This window comes from Fukomys damarensis, unplaced genomic scaffold (genome assembly GCF_012274545.1).
Source record: "Fukomys damarensis isolate Sample0158 unplaced genomic scaffold, DMR_v1.0_HiC HiC_scaffold_7, whole genome shotgun sequence".
NCBI lineage: Eukaryota > Metazoa > Chordata > Mammalia > Rodentia > Bathyergidae > Fukomys > Fukomys damarensis.
In genome coordinates, this window is record NW_022900919.1 from 21,968,733 (window position 1) to 21,987,162 (window position 18,430).

Consider the following 18,430-nt stretch of genomic DNA (forward strand, 5'->3'; position numbering starts at 1 on the left):
AAAAAAAAAAAAAAAAATCTGGTACATGTTCAGATACCACATCTTTACACAGTAATCTCTTTTGGTATTTAAGAAAGTATAGAATGCCCCTATTCTTTGAAATACAGCTAAGTCATCACGAAGGAGTCAAGCAACAGTTCACAACCCCCTATGGTTCTTAAAAATTCTGCTAGTTTCCCTGTCAAAGAAAAGAACCAGTGTCATCCAAAGAGCTGATGATTTAAGATTTGAATATTTGGTTTTTATAGGGATTTTGGTCTTTTTCTTTTTAAAATTTCTCTCCCTTTTTCTCCTTCCCCGGAAAACCAACAAGTGGAAAATAATTGTCTTTTGTAAGAAAGACATGATAGTTAATCCATCTCAATTTTAACATTTATTTATAGCTGTTTAAAGCCCTTATTCAATATTGTAAATGTGAACATTTATTTCATATCCTCAGTATGAACCATTAAAGCATCTAGTAAGAAAGATGTTAAAGTGAAGAAAAAAGAGCAGCCATTCAGGCCAGGGATTTAGCTCAGTGGCACTGCGCCTGCTGTGCAAGGTCCTGAGTTCAATCCCTGGTACAAAAAAGGAAAAAGCAACCATTCCGATTTGCTCTTTCGTAACTAGCTATTCACAGTCATGATCTCCTTTCCTGTAACCTGCATTGTTTGTTTATGTAATTTTTTTTGGCTTCTAGGTAACTTTTCCCACAAGACTATAAATATTATTAGGGCAAAGCATTTACTGGTTTTACATTCAGTGTTACTGGCCATGGGCAGTTTGATGCCTGACTCATTGCAGTGAGCACAGGCAACAGTCAGCAACAATTCAGATTCCTGGGACTTACTCCATTATTTACTCTTTTAGGTGGAGTTCTGGGATCTGCAATGTTAGTGCTTAGAGATGAAGTAAAGTCTAAGACTATTCAAATTTGTGAATGAGCCACACACTTACAGAAGTTAACTAGAGTCATCAAAGCACAATTACTGCAAAGCACAATTACTGTGAAATGTTAACAGTATTAGAGTAAAAGTCTGCAAGTTTCCACTTTCACTATATAAGTAGAATGAGCTCTGTCCAAAATGAAGTGGAAATGACTAATGCTAAAAGCGACTATAAGATATTTTTAATACCCCTTACATAAATATGACATATAAATTCCTTAAAATAACAGCATTCAACTTATTCATATACTTACTTCCTAAGATGATACCTTGACTATAGTGTATACATTAAAATGTCCCTGACAGCTTGAATCACTGTGGTATATCCATGACAGTCCCATTGGAGAGGACAAGACCCTGGATGAGACGGTCATATATGTATGGCCTCATAGTGAAAGTGTTAACAGCTTAAATAAAATAATGAATGAAAAGAGCTGATTCGCCAAATTGACAAAGGTACAAAGATTTTAAAAAGAAAAAAATTAGTCCAAGTGAAAACTTTAGAATTAAGAGGACTTTTTTCCTATTACAAACTGAACAAATACTGGATACTTACTCTGTGCAAGCAGGTGTTGTACTAGATATCTGTTAGTAGAATATTGGAGAAATAATGGATACAGTTCCTTCTGTCATGGGCCACTGAAACTAATCTAATGATAAGTAACATGAAGCTGCTTTGAGAACTTTTGTAGAGTTTTCCCTGGGTAGAAAACGAGGTGAGGGGTCAGAGAAGCATTTTCTAAGGGATGGCTAGTTTGAAATCTACAGAGCAAGTGGGTATTGATCTAGGAGAAGGAGGGAAAATTCCAGGGAGGGGAAATAGTATTGTGTTTCTCCAAAAATAGGACCAGGTCTTATATTAATTTTTTGCTCCAACAGGCAAAATAGGGCTTATTTTCAGGGGATATCTTATTTTTCTCATGTACAACATTTGACATACTGAATTATGAAGATTCATATTAGACACAACCACATCCTCGTGCATGTTACTCATGTGTTGTGTCTGTGCTCCACTCACCTGGCACTAAGTCTCAGTTCATCTGTTTACACAAGTGTTTATCTCTCATCCAAAGGTCCCTGCGTGGGTATTTACAATACTTAATTATATTTTGTTATCATTTATTTTAATTATTCATGTCAATATTTATTTACATTTAGTTATCTATTAATATTATAATTCAATATGTCTGTTCTGCATTGCAATGCACATACTAAATGCACATGTCTGGCTGATGATTTTAACAGGGCCTTATTTTTGAGGTAGGGCTTAAATTACAAGCATTCTGAAAAATCATGCTAGGGCTTATTTTCTGGTTAAGCCTTATTTTCAGGTAAATATGGCATCTAGAAGGATGCAAGACAAGGGGAACCTGGCACTTCAGGAAGTGAAAAATATTCGATGAGATGGGAGCATAAAAGAACGAAAGGTCATAAAACAATTCAGAGAAGCAGAGGGAGTAACCATCTCACAAGTGGGGGTAAAGACCCATGTTCAGTTAAACACAACAGGAACGTTGAAGAGTATTTTGAACAGGGATTTGAGAGGATTAGATCTGCATTTTATAAAGATTATCTTAGTGGGCTGAATTATTGCACATAGATAAGATGTGGAAGCTAGACCAGGCAGACATTACAAAATGGAAGCCACTGCATTCCTCTAAGTGACTGTGACAGTGAAAGTACAAAAAAATAAGATATTTTAGGAAGTAAAAATATCAAAATAACTTTTCCCCTTTTTCTTTTTACTAATCAGCCTAAACTAATTCTCATCTTTCTCTTTTTTGCAAGTTGGGACTTAACTAGTCATTTCTTGCTTCTTGGTTCAACTTAAATCAATTAGTTAGAACATTTTATTATAATTAGAAGAGCTGGGAGAAAAATAAATAAAGCAAATCATTGCTGAATATTTACTTAAATGTAGTGATTCCTTCCATTTTACCACGGCATGCTCGAATTTCTTGCTTGGGTTTAAGACTCTGTGATGGTAGAACATTGCCATACACAGGATATTTTTCCGAATATTCAGTTGTGGGGCAATACATTCCAGAACTTTCATAAATCCTTGTGGTTCCATGTGGACAATGATGCCGCCTGTGCAAACAAATAGACTGAAAGATTATTTTTCCTTAAAAAACATTTTGTGAGGTTATTGCATTTTAATCAGAGGCCTATAAGGAACTCAGAATGTCTAAACTTCAGAGTAGCTTTACTAGAAAACAGACTGTTCCCTCTACAGTGATGTTTACAACAACATTGAATAAATTGGTGCACCTTGTGAGGTTAAAAAACATGTTTGACTCCTATAGTAAATAAGGGTCATGTTGTGCTGAACACGGAAAAGCTCACACCTGCATTTTTAGGCCCTTGGTAAGCAAGTTCCACATGGAACTTAGGCTTCACCTGTTCTGCACTCACATGAGACCCATTCACAACAGAGCTACCCAAGTGACAGGGCACATGCATTCTGCCCATACGGATTGTGGGAGAGGCACAGTGAGTTTGCAGGCAGGCAGCACCCTGATTTGCAAGGTGATTCCCTGACTTGGAAGAGATGAATTCTTCTAGGGCCTTCAGTTCTTTGTAGTTCTCTATTGTGGCAGAGGTAGTGACTCCCTTCATGGTCCAGTTCTACGGTGAGATTTTTGGGTATTTTTTCTGGAAGCTTATTTTCAGTTCTTCCAAGTGTTTTATATATATAGTTTTTTTTTTTTTTTTGAAACAGGGTCTTACTATGTAGTTGAGACTGACCTGGAACTCACTATGTAGCCCAGGCTGATCTCGAACTCACAGCGATCCTCCTGCCTCATCCTCCCAAGTGCTGGGATTACAGGCATGCATCACCACGCCCGGCTGAGTTATATATATTCTTTATACTGTAAATGTTATTTTGGCATCAACTTACCAGTCTGTGTTATAGTGTCCCAAACCAAGCATCCTGGACCAATACAGTACTGTGCCACATAATGACATTTTGATTAATGACAATGGTCGTGTAAGATCATATTGCCTAGGGATGCCATAGTTGTCTTAGTTTGTGTAAGTATACTCAATGAAGTTCACACAAGGAATAATCATTGATGCCTTTCTTGAGGCGTATCCTCATCCTTAAGTGACACATGACTGGACAGCATATAAGCAGCTGCTGAAGAGAATGAGGATGACCAGCATGGCTGTTAGAAGATGCAAAGATTGTAAACAGTAAAAAAATGTGAGTTGTGAAACACCACGTGCAGTGTGTGCTCTCATTAAAGAAATTAAAAAGCAATGTGTGTATAAAATGAGCCTTAAGGAACATTTATTATCTGTGAAGGAAAAGACTATGAGGTCTTTTCACTATATAAATTTCAATGTTACGAGATAAAACTTTAAAAACAATGTAACAAAAACCCCAAATGAAATATAACTGTCAGATTCTCCGGTCTGGTACACGCGGATACTCCAGCTGCGCAGTCAGAGCTGACAACACAAGCCAGCTGAAGCTGGGCCTGGAGAGAATGTGTGTGCTGTGTGGATAAGTCTAAACCAACTACCAGGACTGAACCCATGGGTGCCCAGGAAGTAAATAAGAGAACGGCTTCTCTGCTTGGAGGCTGCTGGACAGCATGAAGCATTATAGCTTAGAGGAGAATTAAGAAGTGGTGTCATGGGCATCTAAGAAGCCCTGAAGTCAGGAATATCAGCTGAAAACAGAGGCTATGTGAAGCACTGAAGTGGGTCCGTGCAGAATAGGGTCCAAGATTTTTGTAAGAGGAGCAGGGTCTGTAGCGTGTGCACACAAAGCAATTCTGAGAGAGGCATACTAAGTTATAAGAGCCGAGTCAAAGTTTTGGGATTTGTCATTATTTTTATTTTCCATGAAAATGAGATATTCACATTGTAACAAACTGGCATGAAAAATGATAAAAGAAAGCAAAACTTTCTAGCCCAACATTTCCCATCCTCAGGAGAAAATTCTTTGTTTCTTCTGGTTTTTATTTTCCTGAAGACCACACCCGTGACACTCCTTTGACTACCTAGATTTGTCAGCTTAATTTCCTAACATCTCAAATATCGACCTAGAGATTTAGTTAATTTACACCACTCATGTTCACTTCTTACTATGGTATGGTCGTTCATTCATTCATCAAGTATTTAATGAACAACAACTATGCAAAGCTATGGAGGATTAAGAAAAGGGAAAATATTCCTTGTTCTCTTTGACTTTATAACTTAGATGGGGGTGGGTAGAGTGGAGAGAACCAATTAACCACAACAAAAACAAAATTGGAAAAACACATAGTATATCCTGAGTGCAACAGAAAACAATAGAACAAGGAAGTGGGATAGAGTGTGGAATAGGGAAAAAGGTTGCCATTTCAGATAGTATGATATGTGAATAAAAGCCTAAGTGACAGGATCTTTCATTATATTTGAGCCTTACCTTTTTTCTTTTTTCTAACATCTCCAAACTTTCTCCCCAACCTAAAGGGACATCATCATAGTTTAATTCACATAAAAATTGCATACACACATGGTATAGAAAAATGTTAGAGATGCTTGGATGCTTTGACCTAGTTTCATAATGTGGGGAGAAAAAAGACAGTCTTTGCCAGTAAACTGACAAAGGAGCAGAAGTAGGTCAAGACTTCCTTTTATTCTGAGACACAGTCTCACTGTCACTAAATTGTTCAGAAGCAATCTTCCTTCCTCAGTCTCTAAGAGTACTGGGATTATTGACAGACTACCAGGCCCTGCTCCACTTCTTTTAATCGAAGCAGGTAGTCAAAAATTTTATATTCCCTTGTCCACTGTCAGAACAGAGAAGAACAGCTGTCTGAGGCCAGCAACTTCTCCTGTCTTTTTAAAAGATAGAGATGAAATCAGGTGTCCCTTATGGGAGATGAAATACAGTTAGCTATCTTTTGGTGTCACCGGGAAATTGATTAAGGTGGGACAAATGAGAAGGAAAAAGTATCACCCCTCCCTAACCCTATGGAGAGAGGAGGGTACAGATAAAGGGGAAAGGGTTGTGATAAGGGTGGGGAATCTGCCCCAATCCATGTCACTGTCCCAGGAGACAGCCAGATTTTAAGAGTTGGCTGAGTGAATCCCTGAAACAACAGCTTCTAGGCTGGTCAAAGATTTTTGCACACAAACAAACATCAGAGGCTCTGCTCTTGAAGGAAATATGTGAATTTCAGTAAGGGACTTTTCAGTGGATGCCATACTGTGTTCAAACCCCAAGCAACTCCAACTTACATTAGCAATGCCTCAGCTCTTTGCAACATTGAACTGCTTGAAGAAAAAGGAATGAAAACTGAATTTCCAATATAAATTAAGATTACAAAAAAGATTAAAATTTTTTCTTGCATGTCGTAGTTTGAAAGTTCATACCCGAAAAGTTAATTTATCTTTTAACCTATATCTAATTACAATATTTATTATGAATACAACAGAAAACCTGCTTTCCGTAAACGAGCAAATGTTTTTCTTTGTAGGCGATTACAGAAGGAAGGGTTGGCACTTTCACATTTACTTAGCAAATAATCTAATCCATGCGTCAACAATGAAGCTGAGGGAGAAGACATTTGTGTTTACAGGTCGTGGAAGGTTGTTAGGTTGAGCTCATGGGCCAATTCTGGGTCTCAGGGTGAGGACTACTGCCTTTTCTGTTAGGCAAATCCTAAAAGAGCACTGTCTGGCCTGGAGGATGTAAAGCTGGAGATGGAAGAAAGTGTAACATGGGTTGCAATCTAGTGGCCTGTGCACTGTTCTTTTTAATTAATCAGTTAATTTTGTTGTATGGCATGTACACTCCCAGTAGAACCAGACCCCTCCACCAACCAGCCTCACATCCCTCCCCTGGCTCACACCTAGTATTCACCTGGCCCAGGTGGTATTTTAGTTAACATCCCTGGGCAGGAATCTCATGGACGAAATGCTCTGCCCAGTAGCCAGGCGGGCGGAGAGATCCATCAATCGCCGGTCCAGATAAGCGGGGCGTCTCTGTGCCCTCGTCCGTTCGGGTCCCAGGGCCACCCGTGCCCGCACCCAGCCGCGTCTTACCCGCAGGTGCAGATTTGACATAGACATAGGCTCCTCATACTCGCAGATTCCAGCTCCTCCTCTTTGCCTGCTTCCAAAGCGTGGCAGTCGTCAAGGCGACCGCGGGATCCCGGAGACCGACGCCGCGCCCACTTCCGGAGGCGTCCCTGGCGTGTGCGGGTCAAAGGTCGCGTTCGGCTCCGCCCCTCGCGCGCGGACGGCCTACTGGAGTTCTGTGGCGGCTGTGGGGTGAGTGAGGAGCCGGTGGGTGAGGGCGGGGACAAGCGGAGACAACCTGGGTGAGGTAGGGTCAGGGTCGGGCCTACAGCTGCAGCTTCTTGGGGCAACCTGGAATCCGCAGAGAAACCGCGGAGACAGAGGGAATGTGGTACTGAGGTGCTTCCTCTTTCATTCGGGAAGCCGTGGACGGTCGGCACCGCACTTATTTGGGTCCTCAGTATGTGACCCAAAACTTTATCGAGTTCTCTAGGCAGTCCTAAAGCCCAGCGCTCACTTCCGGTGGCACCGCGCCTGAGACTAAGGTGAGGGACTCCGGGACAGTGGCAGAGGTGCCAGGAGGGACGTGGGCATCTTGTCTCCTCCCTGCGTGCCACCAGCTGTCCTGGGTCGTCACGGCCTGACCAAGTTGACCGAACTGCGGGCCCCTGGCAGGTGTTACCGCGCCTTGCCCCGCGCTGCGTGACCCGGAAGGGCACGCAACTCCTTAGGTGCCTTTGTGATTCATTAACTTTGAGCTGGCCCTGTGCTGAGTCTGGATAGGTGTATATCGTCAGGAAACGTTCATGGCTTCTTCAAGGGGTCTGAGAATGCTTGTCAGCACCCAGCGTTTCAATTTCTTTTGCCTCAACTTTTATCGTTTTCACGCGTGTTTAATTTCCAGACCCAGGAAGTGAGTGACCATGGTGCTCAATAGTTTGGATAAGATGATTGAACTCCAAAAGAACACTGCCAACATCAGGAACATCTGTGTTTTGGCCCACGTTGACCATGGTAAGAATCTTTTTTAAGTGGCTTGCTCTCATTAATAAGGGAGGCTTGTCTCTACATGTTTCAGTGGATGACGCTGTGGGCATTTGAGAGTGATGCTTACTAAGAAGTCATTTTCTTTAAAACTTTGTGATGTCAGAAGTATGCTGTAAATGCAGGCATTGAAATAAATGCAGTTAACTAGTGATTAATGTTCTGTGTAATCTGTCATATTTTTAAGCAGAATGAAGCAGGGCAAATTGAGATAGATGAGAGAAGAAAGAACATAGGTTGAGAGAAGTAGAGAATTGGAAAGCTAGGGTTGAATTAAGAAAAAAACTATAGTATAATTGATATCACACAAGCAGCAACGTATGTGCAGAAGGAAATACATGTGGCTGAAGCAGTAAGGCTAGGGATAGCTGATGTGTAGTGTATATGATGCTGGCAGACATTGTTGTAACACCCTACCACTACTTCGTGCTCAGCTTGCTTTTGGTTTCAAACTCCTGAGTTCTGTTAGCCACAGCAAAGTGGAATGGGCATGTAAAAGAAAACTTAACTTGAAGGGGAGGGAGCAATAAGGAGATGAAGAGGCAAGATTATCCTCCACTGGGCACAAGGATAAGGATTAAATGCTCCAGCTGACAGCCTGCATTCAAAACTCCATTTTCAAATTTCTTTGAGCTTCATGTATATATACAGCATGAGTAAAGTAGGATGAAAATCATACCACATAGCAATGAAGGTGAACCTATAGCATGAGTGCCACTGCAGGCAGTTGGTTATCACTGCAAGCTCTAAGGGGTTTGTCATCACTGCCTTGTAGGATGTGAGGATTAAATAATGATAATGAAAATCCTTTGGCAGAAAGGTAAATAATTCATTTTCATTTCTATTGTAGGGTGCTAGCAGGATAAAAAAATAAAACAGGTATGATATAGTCAAATAGAAAATTAGGCTAGACAGATAAAAGTGCTTAAGATGGATCAAAAGGAGCAGAGGCTAGTTAGGTGGCTCTCGCCATTGATACAAGAGCTTGAGTCTGAGTATATTGCGATAATGGGTCATTTTGTAGGTGAAGTCAACTAAGAATGAATTTTTTATACCAGTCCAGTGACTCACTGTTCTCTGTAAACTTTTATAATTAATTATACCGCACACATTTTGATGGTATGAAATAAGACAAGGTGTGTGTGTGTGTGTGTGTGTGTGTGTGTGTGTGAATTAACATATTCACAGTGGGGCCTACATGCATTACTGTCCCAACAAGTGACTTGTGGCACCTGGTGGGACTGTCCCCTTAGAGCATCATGTAATCAAGGTGGGGCTTTTCAGAGGTGGCTGGATCTATGGTGTGTGACACTGGGATTGATTCATGATGCAATGCTAGGATTAAAGGCTCTAGGATTAAGGGTGTGAGTGCTACCCATCCTAAGGGCCAGTAGCCTGGATAAGATATAAGGGGCAGAAAGAGTCTTGTCACTTATCACTTGCTTGGTTTTGCTGTCTTCTGCCTGCCATGAACTGTTTCTCTGTGATGCCCTTCTGCCATGTTATTCTGCCTCATAGCCAGCCAACTATGAATTGAAACTGCTACAAACTTTGTGCTAAATAAATCTTTCTTCCTTTAACTTTGGGTGTCAGGTATTTTGTCTTGCAATGAGAAAAGTCATTAAGATAGCTACTATATGTCAAACATTGTTCTGGTCCTAGGGGTATGGCCATGAATAAAGCAGTGTCCCTACTTTCTTGGTTCTTACGTTCTATGGGGAATTTGTTTTTCCATATATAGGAGCAATTCTACTTTATTGGGTGTCAGGAAAGTGTTGCTCTAGGATTACATGCTAACGTAGTATTCACATGGCAAACATACCAGATTATTAAAGATACTCAATTTTTCCACTGATAGATCTCTGTTTTAAACTATTATATAGATTTCCAAGGCTTTTGTAAAGTTCATAGAGTGTAGTAAGAACTTATCTTAAAGAAAAACCCCTCCTTTTGTTAGAGCAGCTCAACCGCAGTAATTATGTGTCCTTATGGCATTTTTTTAGACAAAATTACCTGTTTGTACTACTTGAAATTGTGTGAACTTTAGTGGTAGTCTAATAAAGGTGACTATACATGTACATGTGGCATGTACAGAGAATTTATTATAAGGTGGAATCTATGTTAGGTTTGGATATGAGGTTGCTTTGGAGGATAAAGTGTAGCTGATGCCCGCTGCAAACTGTATTTCGAACAGAAAATATGAGTAAACTTCCTTACTTAATAGCATTAGTTAACAGTTTAACTGGAAAATTCCAGATAAGGTCATACATGGGGAAATGTGGCAAATGCTATATTTTACCTAGGGTGCCTTTCAGAGACAAAAGTTGTAGCTGTCTTTTTGTCATTCTGAGATATCAGGGCTTACGTTTATAAACATAGTCACTAGTATAGGTATAGGATGGTTGATGATAATAATTTTGGTAAACCTGACCAAATTCCTATAGGACAGATGAGTCAGAAATGCTCTGTGTTTTGAATGGTATGATGATTTGCCTCATCAGTTAAAAGTCTTTGATCGTTATTGAAAGTCTGTCTCAATTTAAGAGTCTTCTTGTGCTTTAAAAAGTTGCCTGCTAACTTTCCAGGTAAGTGGATGAAATCTTCAGCAAGACTGGGTTTCAGCACAGTGGAGTACCAGAATTTCTGACCTTCCAGGTGGTATTCTGTTCACAAGTCTATAGGACTCTTAAAATGTCACTTTTTGTCTTGTGGCAACTGGTGTAGCTAAATAAGAAATTTTTGTGAAACCAATTTTTATGACCAGACATTAACTGTGTAGGAGCAATCTATCTTCTGATTCCTTTTTTAAAATAGCATTAGATTCTAATTAATGTTATTTTGACAGGAAAAACTACTCTTGCTGATTGTCTCATATCTAGTAATGGAATCATCTCCAGCCGACTTGCAGGCAAGGTATGTTTTATTTGATCAGTGCTTGTTGCATTTCAGAGAGTATTTGCTCTCTACAAAGTCATGAGCCATTTGCTTTGTTCTTTAATGGTCTCAATAGTATAAAACATAGTACTTACACTGGGCATGGTCGCACACACCTGTAATTCTGGGAAACAGAGCAGCAGGATCACCAGTTTGATTCTAGCCTGGACAACTTATCGAGATCTTGTCTCAAACAAAAATTTTTTCAAGGCTGGAATGTAGCTCAGTGTAATAGCTTTGAGATCTTTCCCCAATACCACAAACAGCAATTACAACTAAACATAGTTACAGGCCAAAACCTTGGCCTTTATTGTCACCACTGAAGCTTTGTAAAAGCCAGTGAAATGGTGATAATAAATATTGTCTACCATTATTATTTTTTTAATGTTTAAAATCTGTAAACTTTGGCAAAGGAATAGAAGTTTCTATGCCTTTAGAAACTTTCTCTGCTTAGACTATGTCAGTTAACCTGTGAACAGGAAAAGAATGGCTATATTTGTGGTAAATAGAATTCCTGCACATGCCACTCTCTGAATTCTCCTGGACTGCTCAGTCATTCTTCACTGCAGTGTAGATGTGCAGTAGTCTGGGAGGATACACAGTATGGAATACATTTGAGTCCTAGTGGTACTTTCATCTATGTTTTCCTTCCCTTCCACAAGTTTTCCTTCTCCTTCCAGCCCCCTGCTCCCTAAAAACAAAAACGGCACTCTATACTAATCTTCATTAATCTGTAAGCATTTAAAACAAAAATTAGCTTGTATTAATGTTGCATTTTAGCTGAGTGGAAGTAAGGAAGCACATATTTATTTTTCCAGTTAAGGTACATGGACAGCCGAGAAGATGAACAGATCCGAGGGATCACTATGAAATCCAGTGCCATTTCACTACATTATACAGAAGGTAAATTGATTTTTGTTTTAACGAAGCACAGCTTTGCATCTTTCTTGCCCTCCTTTTTCTCTCAATTAATTGCATGCCTCCATTTCTTTGACTGAGATTCCATGTATTTTATTATGGCCTCCCCCAACTATCCATTGTAAGAGTGAGGCCATCTAGGCCTGGCTCAAGAGCAGAAGAGCTGGCAGTTTATAGCTCTCTCTTACCAGGGGATTGTGTGGATATCGTCACAGGAAAGTTAGGATCCCTGGGCTAAGCTGGCTTGGCCTTCATGTTCCTTTTCCTGGCTGGATCCTTGTTCTGCCCCATTGTTGGCAAATTAGATTTGAAGTCTTATTGTCTCAACTATGAATTACCATGACCCCAAATGAGGATGTCATTTTCATATCACTTCCAGGAATATTTCTGACAAATAGTCAAACAAGCGTGAGAAATGTATCTTCGCTGATATTCACCAAAAAGTTTGTATTAATGAAAAAAATAGCAACAAGTTAACTGTTAGTAGAAGAATGGTTAAAGAAACTGATATATCCATGCTGTGAAGTATTATGCAGCTATTAAAACAAATGCTTGATCTAAGTAACAGTACATAAAAAAGTGATATAAGAGCCAAAAAAAAAGAGAAAGTTGCAGAGTATTTTTTTAAAGACATGAATGTGTTTGGTTAATAAAATGTATTATGTCTGCAGATAAAGGTGTCTGGAAGGATATGTACCAAATCCTTAACATTATTATGTCCAGGAACTGAAGTACTGCATCATTTTTTAAAACCACCTCTCATGTTTATGGGTATGTTCTTATTCAGTGATCCAGAGAATGGGACTGTCTTAGTTACTTTTCTCATTCCTGAGACAAAATACCTGACAACTAAAGTTAAAGGAGGAAAGATTTCTTTGACTCACGGTTTGTGGAAGTTTCTTTTCATAGTTGGCTGGCTCCAAAGCAGGGTGGTATCAGAGAGGCACTGCGGAGGAGAAACAGTTAGTTTATGCCAAAGCAGGGCAGGTAGAAGGCAGCAAAGAAGAGAAGTAGCAAGCGACCAACCACAGTAGCCCTCTTCCTGTCCCTCATAATCCATTCAGGCTGCTCACCTTTAGGGCAGTGTTACTCACACCCAGTGTAGGGTACCCTTAATCCCACATCACATTTTAAATCCCAGCATCACACATCCTAGACCCAGCTTCTTCAGAGAAGCCCCACCTACGATCACATGAAGCTTTGGGGATATCTAGTTACAAGCCATAATGGGTCAAAAATGTATCTGTTTCTTATCATATCTTTATATAGACCTCAAGAGCTTTGTGGCCTTTCATAGTCTACGCTCATGTTAGTCTGTTTTTACCTGAAGACTCTTCTAGTGTCAGATTTACTTCCTGTGCTTTGAACTTTGTCTCTAGTCACCTTTGCCCTCCTATTTATTTTATTCAGGTTTAATTTGACACACTATAAAATTCACTCACTTGGAGAATGGTCACAGGACCCTAGGAATTGAATGATCTAGCCTTTCTTGTCCAGCTCTGTGGCCTTGGGCAGCTCACTCTCAAATTTTTTAGTTATGCTTCCTAGGGTTCACAGAAGAGAAATGTAAACTAGCTTGGTTTGTAGTGGGAAGGCTCATTGAAGGAATATATGTGAAATGATAGTGGAAATGATATGCATGGAAATTTTTTTTCTTTTTTTTTTTTTAATGATTAGGGGATAGAATCTAGGGCTTTGTGCGTGCTAGGCAAGTACTATATCACTGAGGTAGCCCCAGCCACCCCACTCCCTCCAACATTTTTAAATTTTAAATTTTTGAGATGTGGTCTTTCTAAGTTTCTAAACTGGCCTGGAACTTGCAGTCTTTCTGCATTAGCCTCCTGAATAGCTGGGGAATCTTTGGGAGTAATTTCTTACAGAAAATTGAGCCAGATTTGAATTCTGGAGCCAAGATAGCCCCAGAACCACAACAGTGAAAATTTATGGACCTTCCCTCAGGAACTCCGCTGTTGTTCTTGGGTTTGGAGGTTTTTTTATCTTGGTTGTTATGTTGTATAGCTTTCTCTTATCTTACAGCTTTGGCTTACTTGTCCATTGAGGACAGAACTTGGGAATGTTGACTGAGCCATCTGCTCGCAGAACTCCTAAGAAATGAGATCCATTTTTTGTTTAGCTTATTATTGCTGCTTCAGAGTATGATACTTTGTGCTGTGAAACTGGGTGAGTGGAAAGAGAACTGGATGGGAGCGAGGAGGATCTTGGTAGCTGAAGAAACTCTACAGGTGACTTTTATTTACCATGCTCTCCTCTCTTTCTTGTCCCCTCTGAATGCCTTCTTAGTTGAGAATCTGTATACCAAATCTTAATTGTTTCTCTTCCTTAATTTCTGTGACTCAAACCAGCTTCAAATTTTTTTTAAATCCTTACCTGGATTTAAATATAAAGTCTTATTAATAAACAGTCAAGCTACAACAATCATATATACTGTAGAAATGTTGAAAATGGTCATGATGGTAGTCTAGCATTTCCTAGGGATCTAGTTCTTCATTGAGAAAATGGAACCGCTCTTCTTTACAATTATAATCAACATTTGCTACAAATTTTGGAATCATATTGGTAAATCTTTGTTATTTTTCTGTTTCTTATCCACCTCTCTTTGTGTGTGTCCTGTAAGGATACCATTCCTTTATCTTGGCATTTCACGAGTTAGGAAATATTCCCAACAGTACACTTTCTATAAGAGATCCAGAGGCAATAGAATGCCTTTGAATTCTTTAGCTTATAATCCAGCTATAGAAGAGGACTATATTCAGATGGTTTTAAGAATTGGAAATTCATGGCCCGTGCTTTGAATAGTTTCAAAATTTGTATTCCTGTCCTTTTTACTCTAGCCAGTCATTTTAACTATAAGCATATATTGCTGTTACGGAACTTTGATGTTTTTATTCTAATTCATTTGTTTGAATATTTTAAGTAAACTTACAAGTTTAAATTATAGAAAATTATCATATATCTACAATAAAATATGATCATGCACAAGAATGAAATAGAGATCAGTTTTACCATGTTATTTAACATTTTTATATTTAACCCAATCAGAATTTTAGGGCACATATATGTACATACTATGAAGTAAATATCTCATTTAATGTTCCTTCCAAGTAGCTTATTCTAACACCTGTAGTCAAATATTGTTACTAAGTACTGTATTATTCATTCTTGACATGAGGCTGGTATTAGCACCTCTGTGTATTTTGGGGCACCTGGATGGGGTGTTAAGGACTGGAGAGTGAATTGTGCCTACCCATGGTGGACTTCCCACACACTTTTCTTGATGCTTATCACTGTTTACTCCAGCTGATTAATGCTTTTGTGGAAATTTGGTTTGTTTTAAGATTTTGAGTAATTATTTTTTTTTTTTTTTGGTTTTTTGAGTCAGGGTCTCACTGTGTAGTTCAGACTGACCTGGAATTCACTGTGTAGTCTAGGCTGGTCTCGAACTCACAGTGATTCTCCTGCCTCAGCCTCCCGAGTGCTGGGATTACAGGCATGCGCCACCATGCCTGGCAAGATTTTGAGTAATTTTTTAAAAATGTTGTCAACTTATTTAAAAATTATAAAATACCATGCATAACGTACTGCAGTGGACTTTAGTTTATTAGGCTTAGTAACTTTGGGCATTTTGGGTAGCTGATAACTTTGTTCAGCAGGGCACTTGAGTTCTCCCACATGGCAGCCACATACAGCCAGCGGTGCTGCAGAAATGGAGACCAGAGGTACAGCAGGTGTCTGAAAGGAGGTCCAAAGGCAAGGTCATCTCTGGAAACGCCTCTTTGGCTCCACTGCTGGTAGTCAGGCACAGGACTGACACCAATGCTGGTTTCAGCTCTGTGGCTGTCTGGTCTTGCTCTCCAACGGCAAGAATATGGAGAACTGACTGGTGCCATCCAGAGTCAACACAAAGCTGGAATATGCTAGAAAGTCTTCTTTCTCAGTCAGCAGCAGATACCTCCCTTTACTCCTGGCTGTGTGACTGTTACCTCATGATCCTGATAATTGTCCTAGTCCTTTGGTATTGGGGCTAGGAGGAGGAGTTCTGATGCCCTTCCTTTGAGTAAAAAGTCAGATTTTTTTTTTCTCTTTAGGTGGTAAATACTATATTTTCTGAAGCTTGCAGTTGATGGCAGACTAGGTAGCTGATAGTATAATTCTGAGCTCGATATCTTGTACACATAGCTGTGTATAATCCTCACATTATCCTGTGAGATGATGCTATCTTTAATTTACTTAAATGCAAGATAAAGTTCAGAGAGGCTAAGAAAAAGCAGCTTCTAGAATGCAGTACTAATCCTAGGAGCCTAGTACTTCCCTTTCTAGCCAATTGACTAGGATCAGAAGACTTTTGGAAGGCAGTCAGTATAAGCCTCTCTCCTTTTACCACAGATTTCTGGGACTGCTGTGTGCATCTTCTTTTGGCCAGCATTACCCACATCCCTATTGTCCTTGGTCATGGTTCAAGCTGAAAGCCGCATGACCTGGCCTGTCTTGCAGCCTCTTCCCTATGTTTCCTGGTAGTTCTGCCACCCTCCCTCCACTGTGTACCAGACCCTATTCTGAGAATGTTCCAAGGTAAATAAACATCCCTTCATTCTCAGTATCTTCTTTATTGGTGTCCCTTCCTCCTCCTGCCTGGCTGTCTTCTGACAACACTTCTTTCCCGATACTTCTTTCAAAAGCATGCTGTTCATTTCTGCAGGGCCTTTGTATCTGTGGGTAGGACATGGAGTTGCCACTCTTCTTGTTCTAACACCAGTCTCAAAGCTTGATCCCTCACTCTTATGTTAAAACTCCTTTTGGGTGTCCTACCATTCTATTATTCTCCTTTCTTAGCATTATCAGCTATTGGCCAGGATCCTTATTCATTGATGACTTTGGTACTGGCTCGTGATTTTCCTTTTCACATGAATTCTCCAGTGTGGTTTTACCATCCTGGAGAATGACTTCAACAGCTTACTTTCTCAATAGCAGGGTTATTCTCTTTTTCCCCCCACTCACTGCTGTGGCTATTTCCTATATTTTTAACATTGCCTGGAACTATGCATCTTTGTCAGCTCAAATTTAAATACTCCTAGTGGGGTGAGGTGGCATGTGTTTGTACTCTCAGCTACTCAGGAGGCTGAGGAGAGAGAATCACTTGAGCCCCTGAGTTTGAGACCAGTCTGAGTAACAGCAAGACCTCATCTCAACAATAAGAAAAGTTTGTACATATAACCAGTTGAGAAGTGGTGAACTTACTAGTGAAATCACTTTAAAAAAAAAAAAAAGAGAGAGACAAATGGAAATATGCCCTTCTCCATAATCTTCCATTCTCCCAAGCCTCACTTATCTAGTCAGGTGCCCATTCTTTGACCTCATGAACTCTTCCAGCTTTTTGAGCCCCATCAGCCTCCTCCCTTCACTTCTGCCCCATATAGCCCACACTTGTCATTTCACTGATAGTTATACCACATCCTGCTGCTTCCCTGACCTGCTATACTCCTTCCATCAGAATTCCAGAACCACTTCTTCTTTCCTCATACTTGGCATAGATTCTCAACTTGGTCTTCAGCACTGCAGATTGCCTTCCTACATCTGCCCTATTAGGTTTTGCTCATTTATCCCACAGCTGTGTGAAACCTTCTGATGTCTCATTGCCTGCCCTTCATCTCTTCTCTACAGTTTCAGAAGACATCCTTACCTTTGACTTCACAGAAAAGGATTCTCAGTGGTATTTTGTGATGCCCAGGAAATAAGGCCATGGAAGTTTCTGTTCCTGAATGCTTTAGAACAACATATATCTCCAGGGTTTGTGTGAAAATGGGGAAGATCATTCAGATGCTTAAACATTTTTTAATTTGTAATTTTCATTAACAGTAATAATAGTATTCCATAATTTTCAATGTATTTTTTTATTTGATCCTCACACAAAGTAGGGGGTGGCATTCAAGAAAAGTTTCAAAATAAAATGCCCCTTAAGTCACAGCAGAGAGCATTCTTACGGACATTTTTCTCTAGTGGATTTGGGATGACTTTTCCTCTATCTCTGAAAAGTTTGAAGTTGTTGGAAAAGGTTTAGGTGAAAAGGGCACTGAGGCAGTTGGGAGGCCCACACTAGCTGAGCCAACCTGTTCCTCTGTTGGGGTGTAACTGGCTGAAGCACTTTCTCCTCCTCACCATTGAAAGCATAGGAGAAACTACAGGTTTAATAGAGATAGGCTTATTGTTAATTATTATTGTTATTATAGAGCTTCTTAGAATATTTATAATGTATGTGTGTTATGAGCTTGAAGGTTAGCTATATTTCCCAAGTTATTTGTTCACACATTTATTTTTCAGGATGTAGATTTTCACATGGAAACATTGATATATCACTAGGTCTTTCTTCCCTTGTAGATCTGAACCTACCACCTCTGAATTTCAAAGGGTCTGGAGTTGGATGCGTATTTAGGGATGGCATAGCTAGTTCATTTTTCTAAAAGTTCTGTAGTACCAATAGAAGATGCATGCATAGGAGGCCTGAGATCTCTACATGAGTGCATTTTTAGAATCTGTGAAGGACCAGACAGGAGACGTAGTCTCTTATC

At 39.8% G+C, this 18,430-nt stretch overlaps 2 protein-coding genes across 8 annotated transcripts in view; one reads left to right on the plus strand and one right to left on the minus strand.

Annotated features, from left to right (window-relative positions):
* Saxo2 (stabilizer of axonemal microtubules 2) overlaps nt 1–7,178 on the minus strand; it is a 23,363-nt gene extending 16,185 nt beyond the window's left edge. The window contains exons 1-2 of one of the 4 annotated variants that reach the window (XM_010621184.2): nt 2,841–2,914; nt 1,486–1,629 (exon numbers count right to left, since the gene is read on the minus strand). Coding sequence is in view for 2 of the 4 variants with exons in the window: in XM_010621181.2 (XP_010619483.1) it covers nt 2,841–3,020; nt 6,975–7,012 (218 nt within the window). In the remaining 2 variants the exon portion in view is untranslated. Of the gene's footprint in view, nt 1–1,485; nt 1,630–1,947; nt 2,007–2,840; nt 3,021–6,974 lie in introns of those variants that run through there. The other 3 variants (XM_010621183.2, XM_010621181.2, XM_033761119.1) reach the window with 3 other exon arrangements.
* Nucleotides 7,122–18,430, plus strand: part of Efl1 (elongation factor like GTPase 1) — a 133,672-nt gene continuing 122,363 nt past the window's right edge. For 2 of the 4 annotated variants that reach the window (XM_010621178.2, XM_033761117.1), the window contains exons 1-4: nt 7,122–7,202; nt 7,855–7,964; nt 10,840–10,907; nt 11,747–11,831. In XM_010621178.2, coding sequence (XP_010619480.1) covers nt 7,874–7,964; nt 10,840–10,907; nt 11,747–11,831 — 244 coding nt within the window. In that variant the 5' untranslated portion in view covers nt 7,122–7,202; nt 7,855–7,873. The other 2 variants (XM_010621180.2, XM_010621179.2) reach the window with 2 other exon arrangements.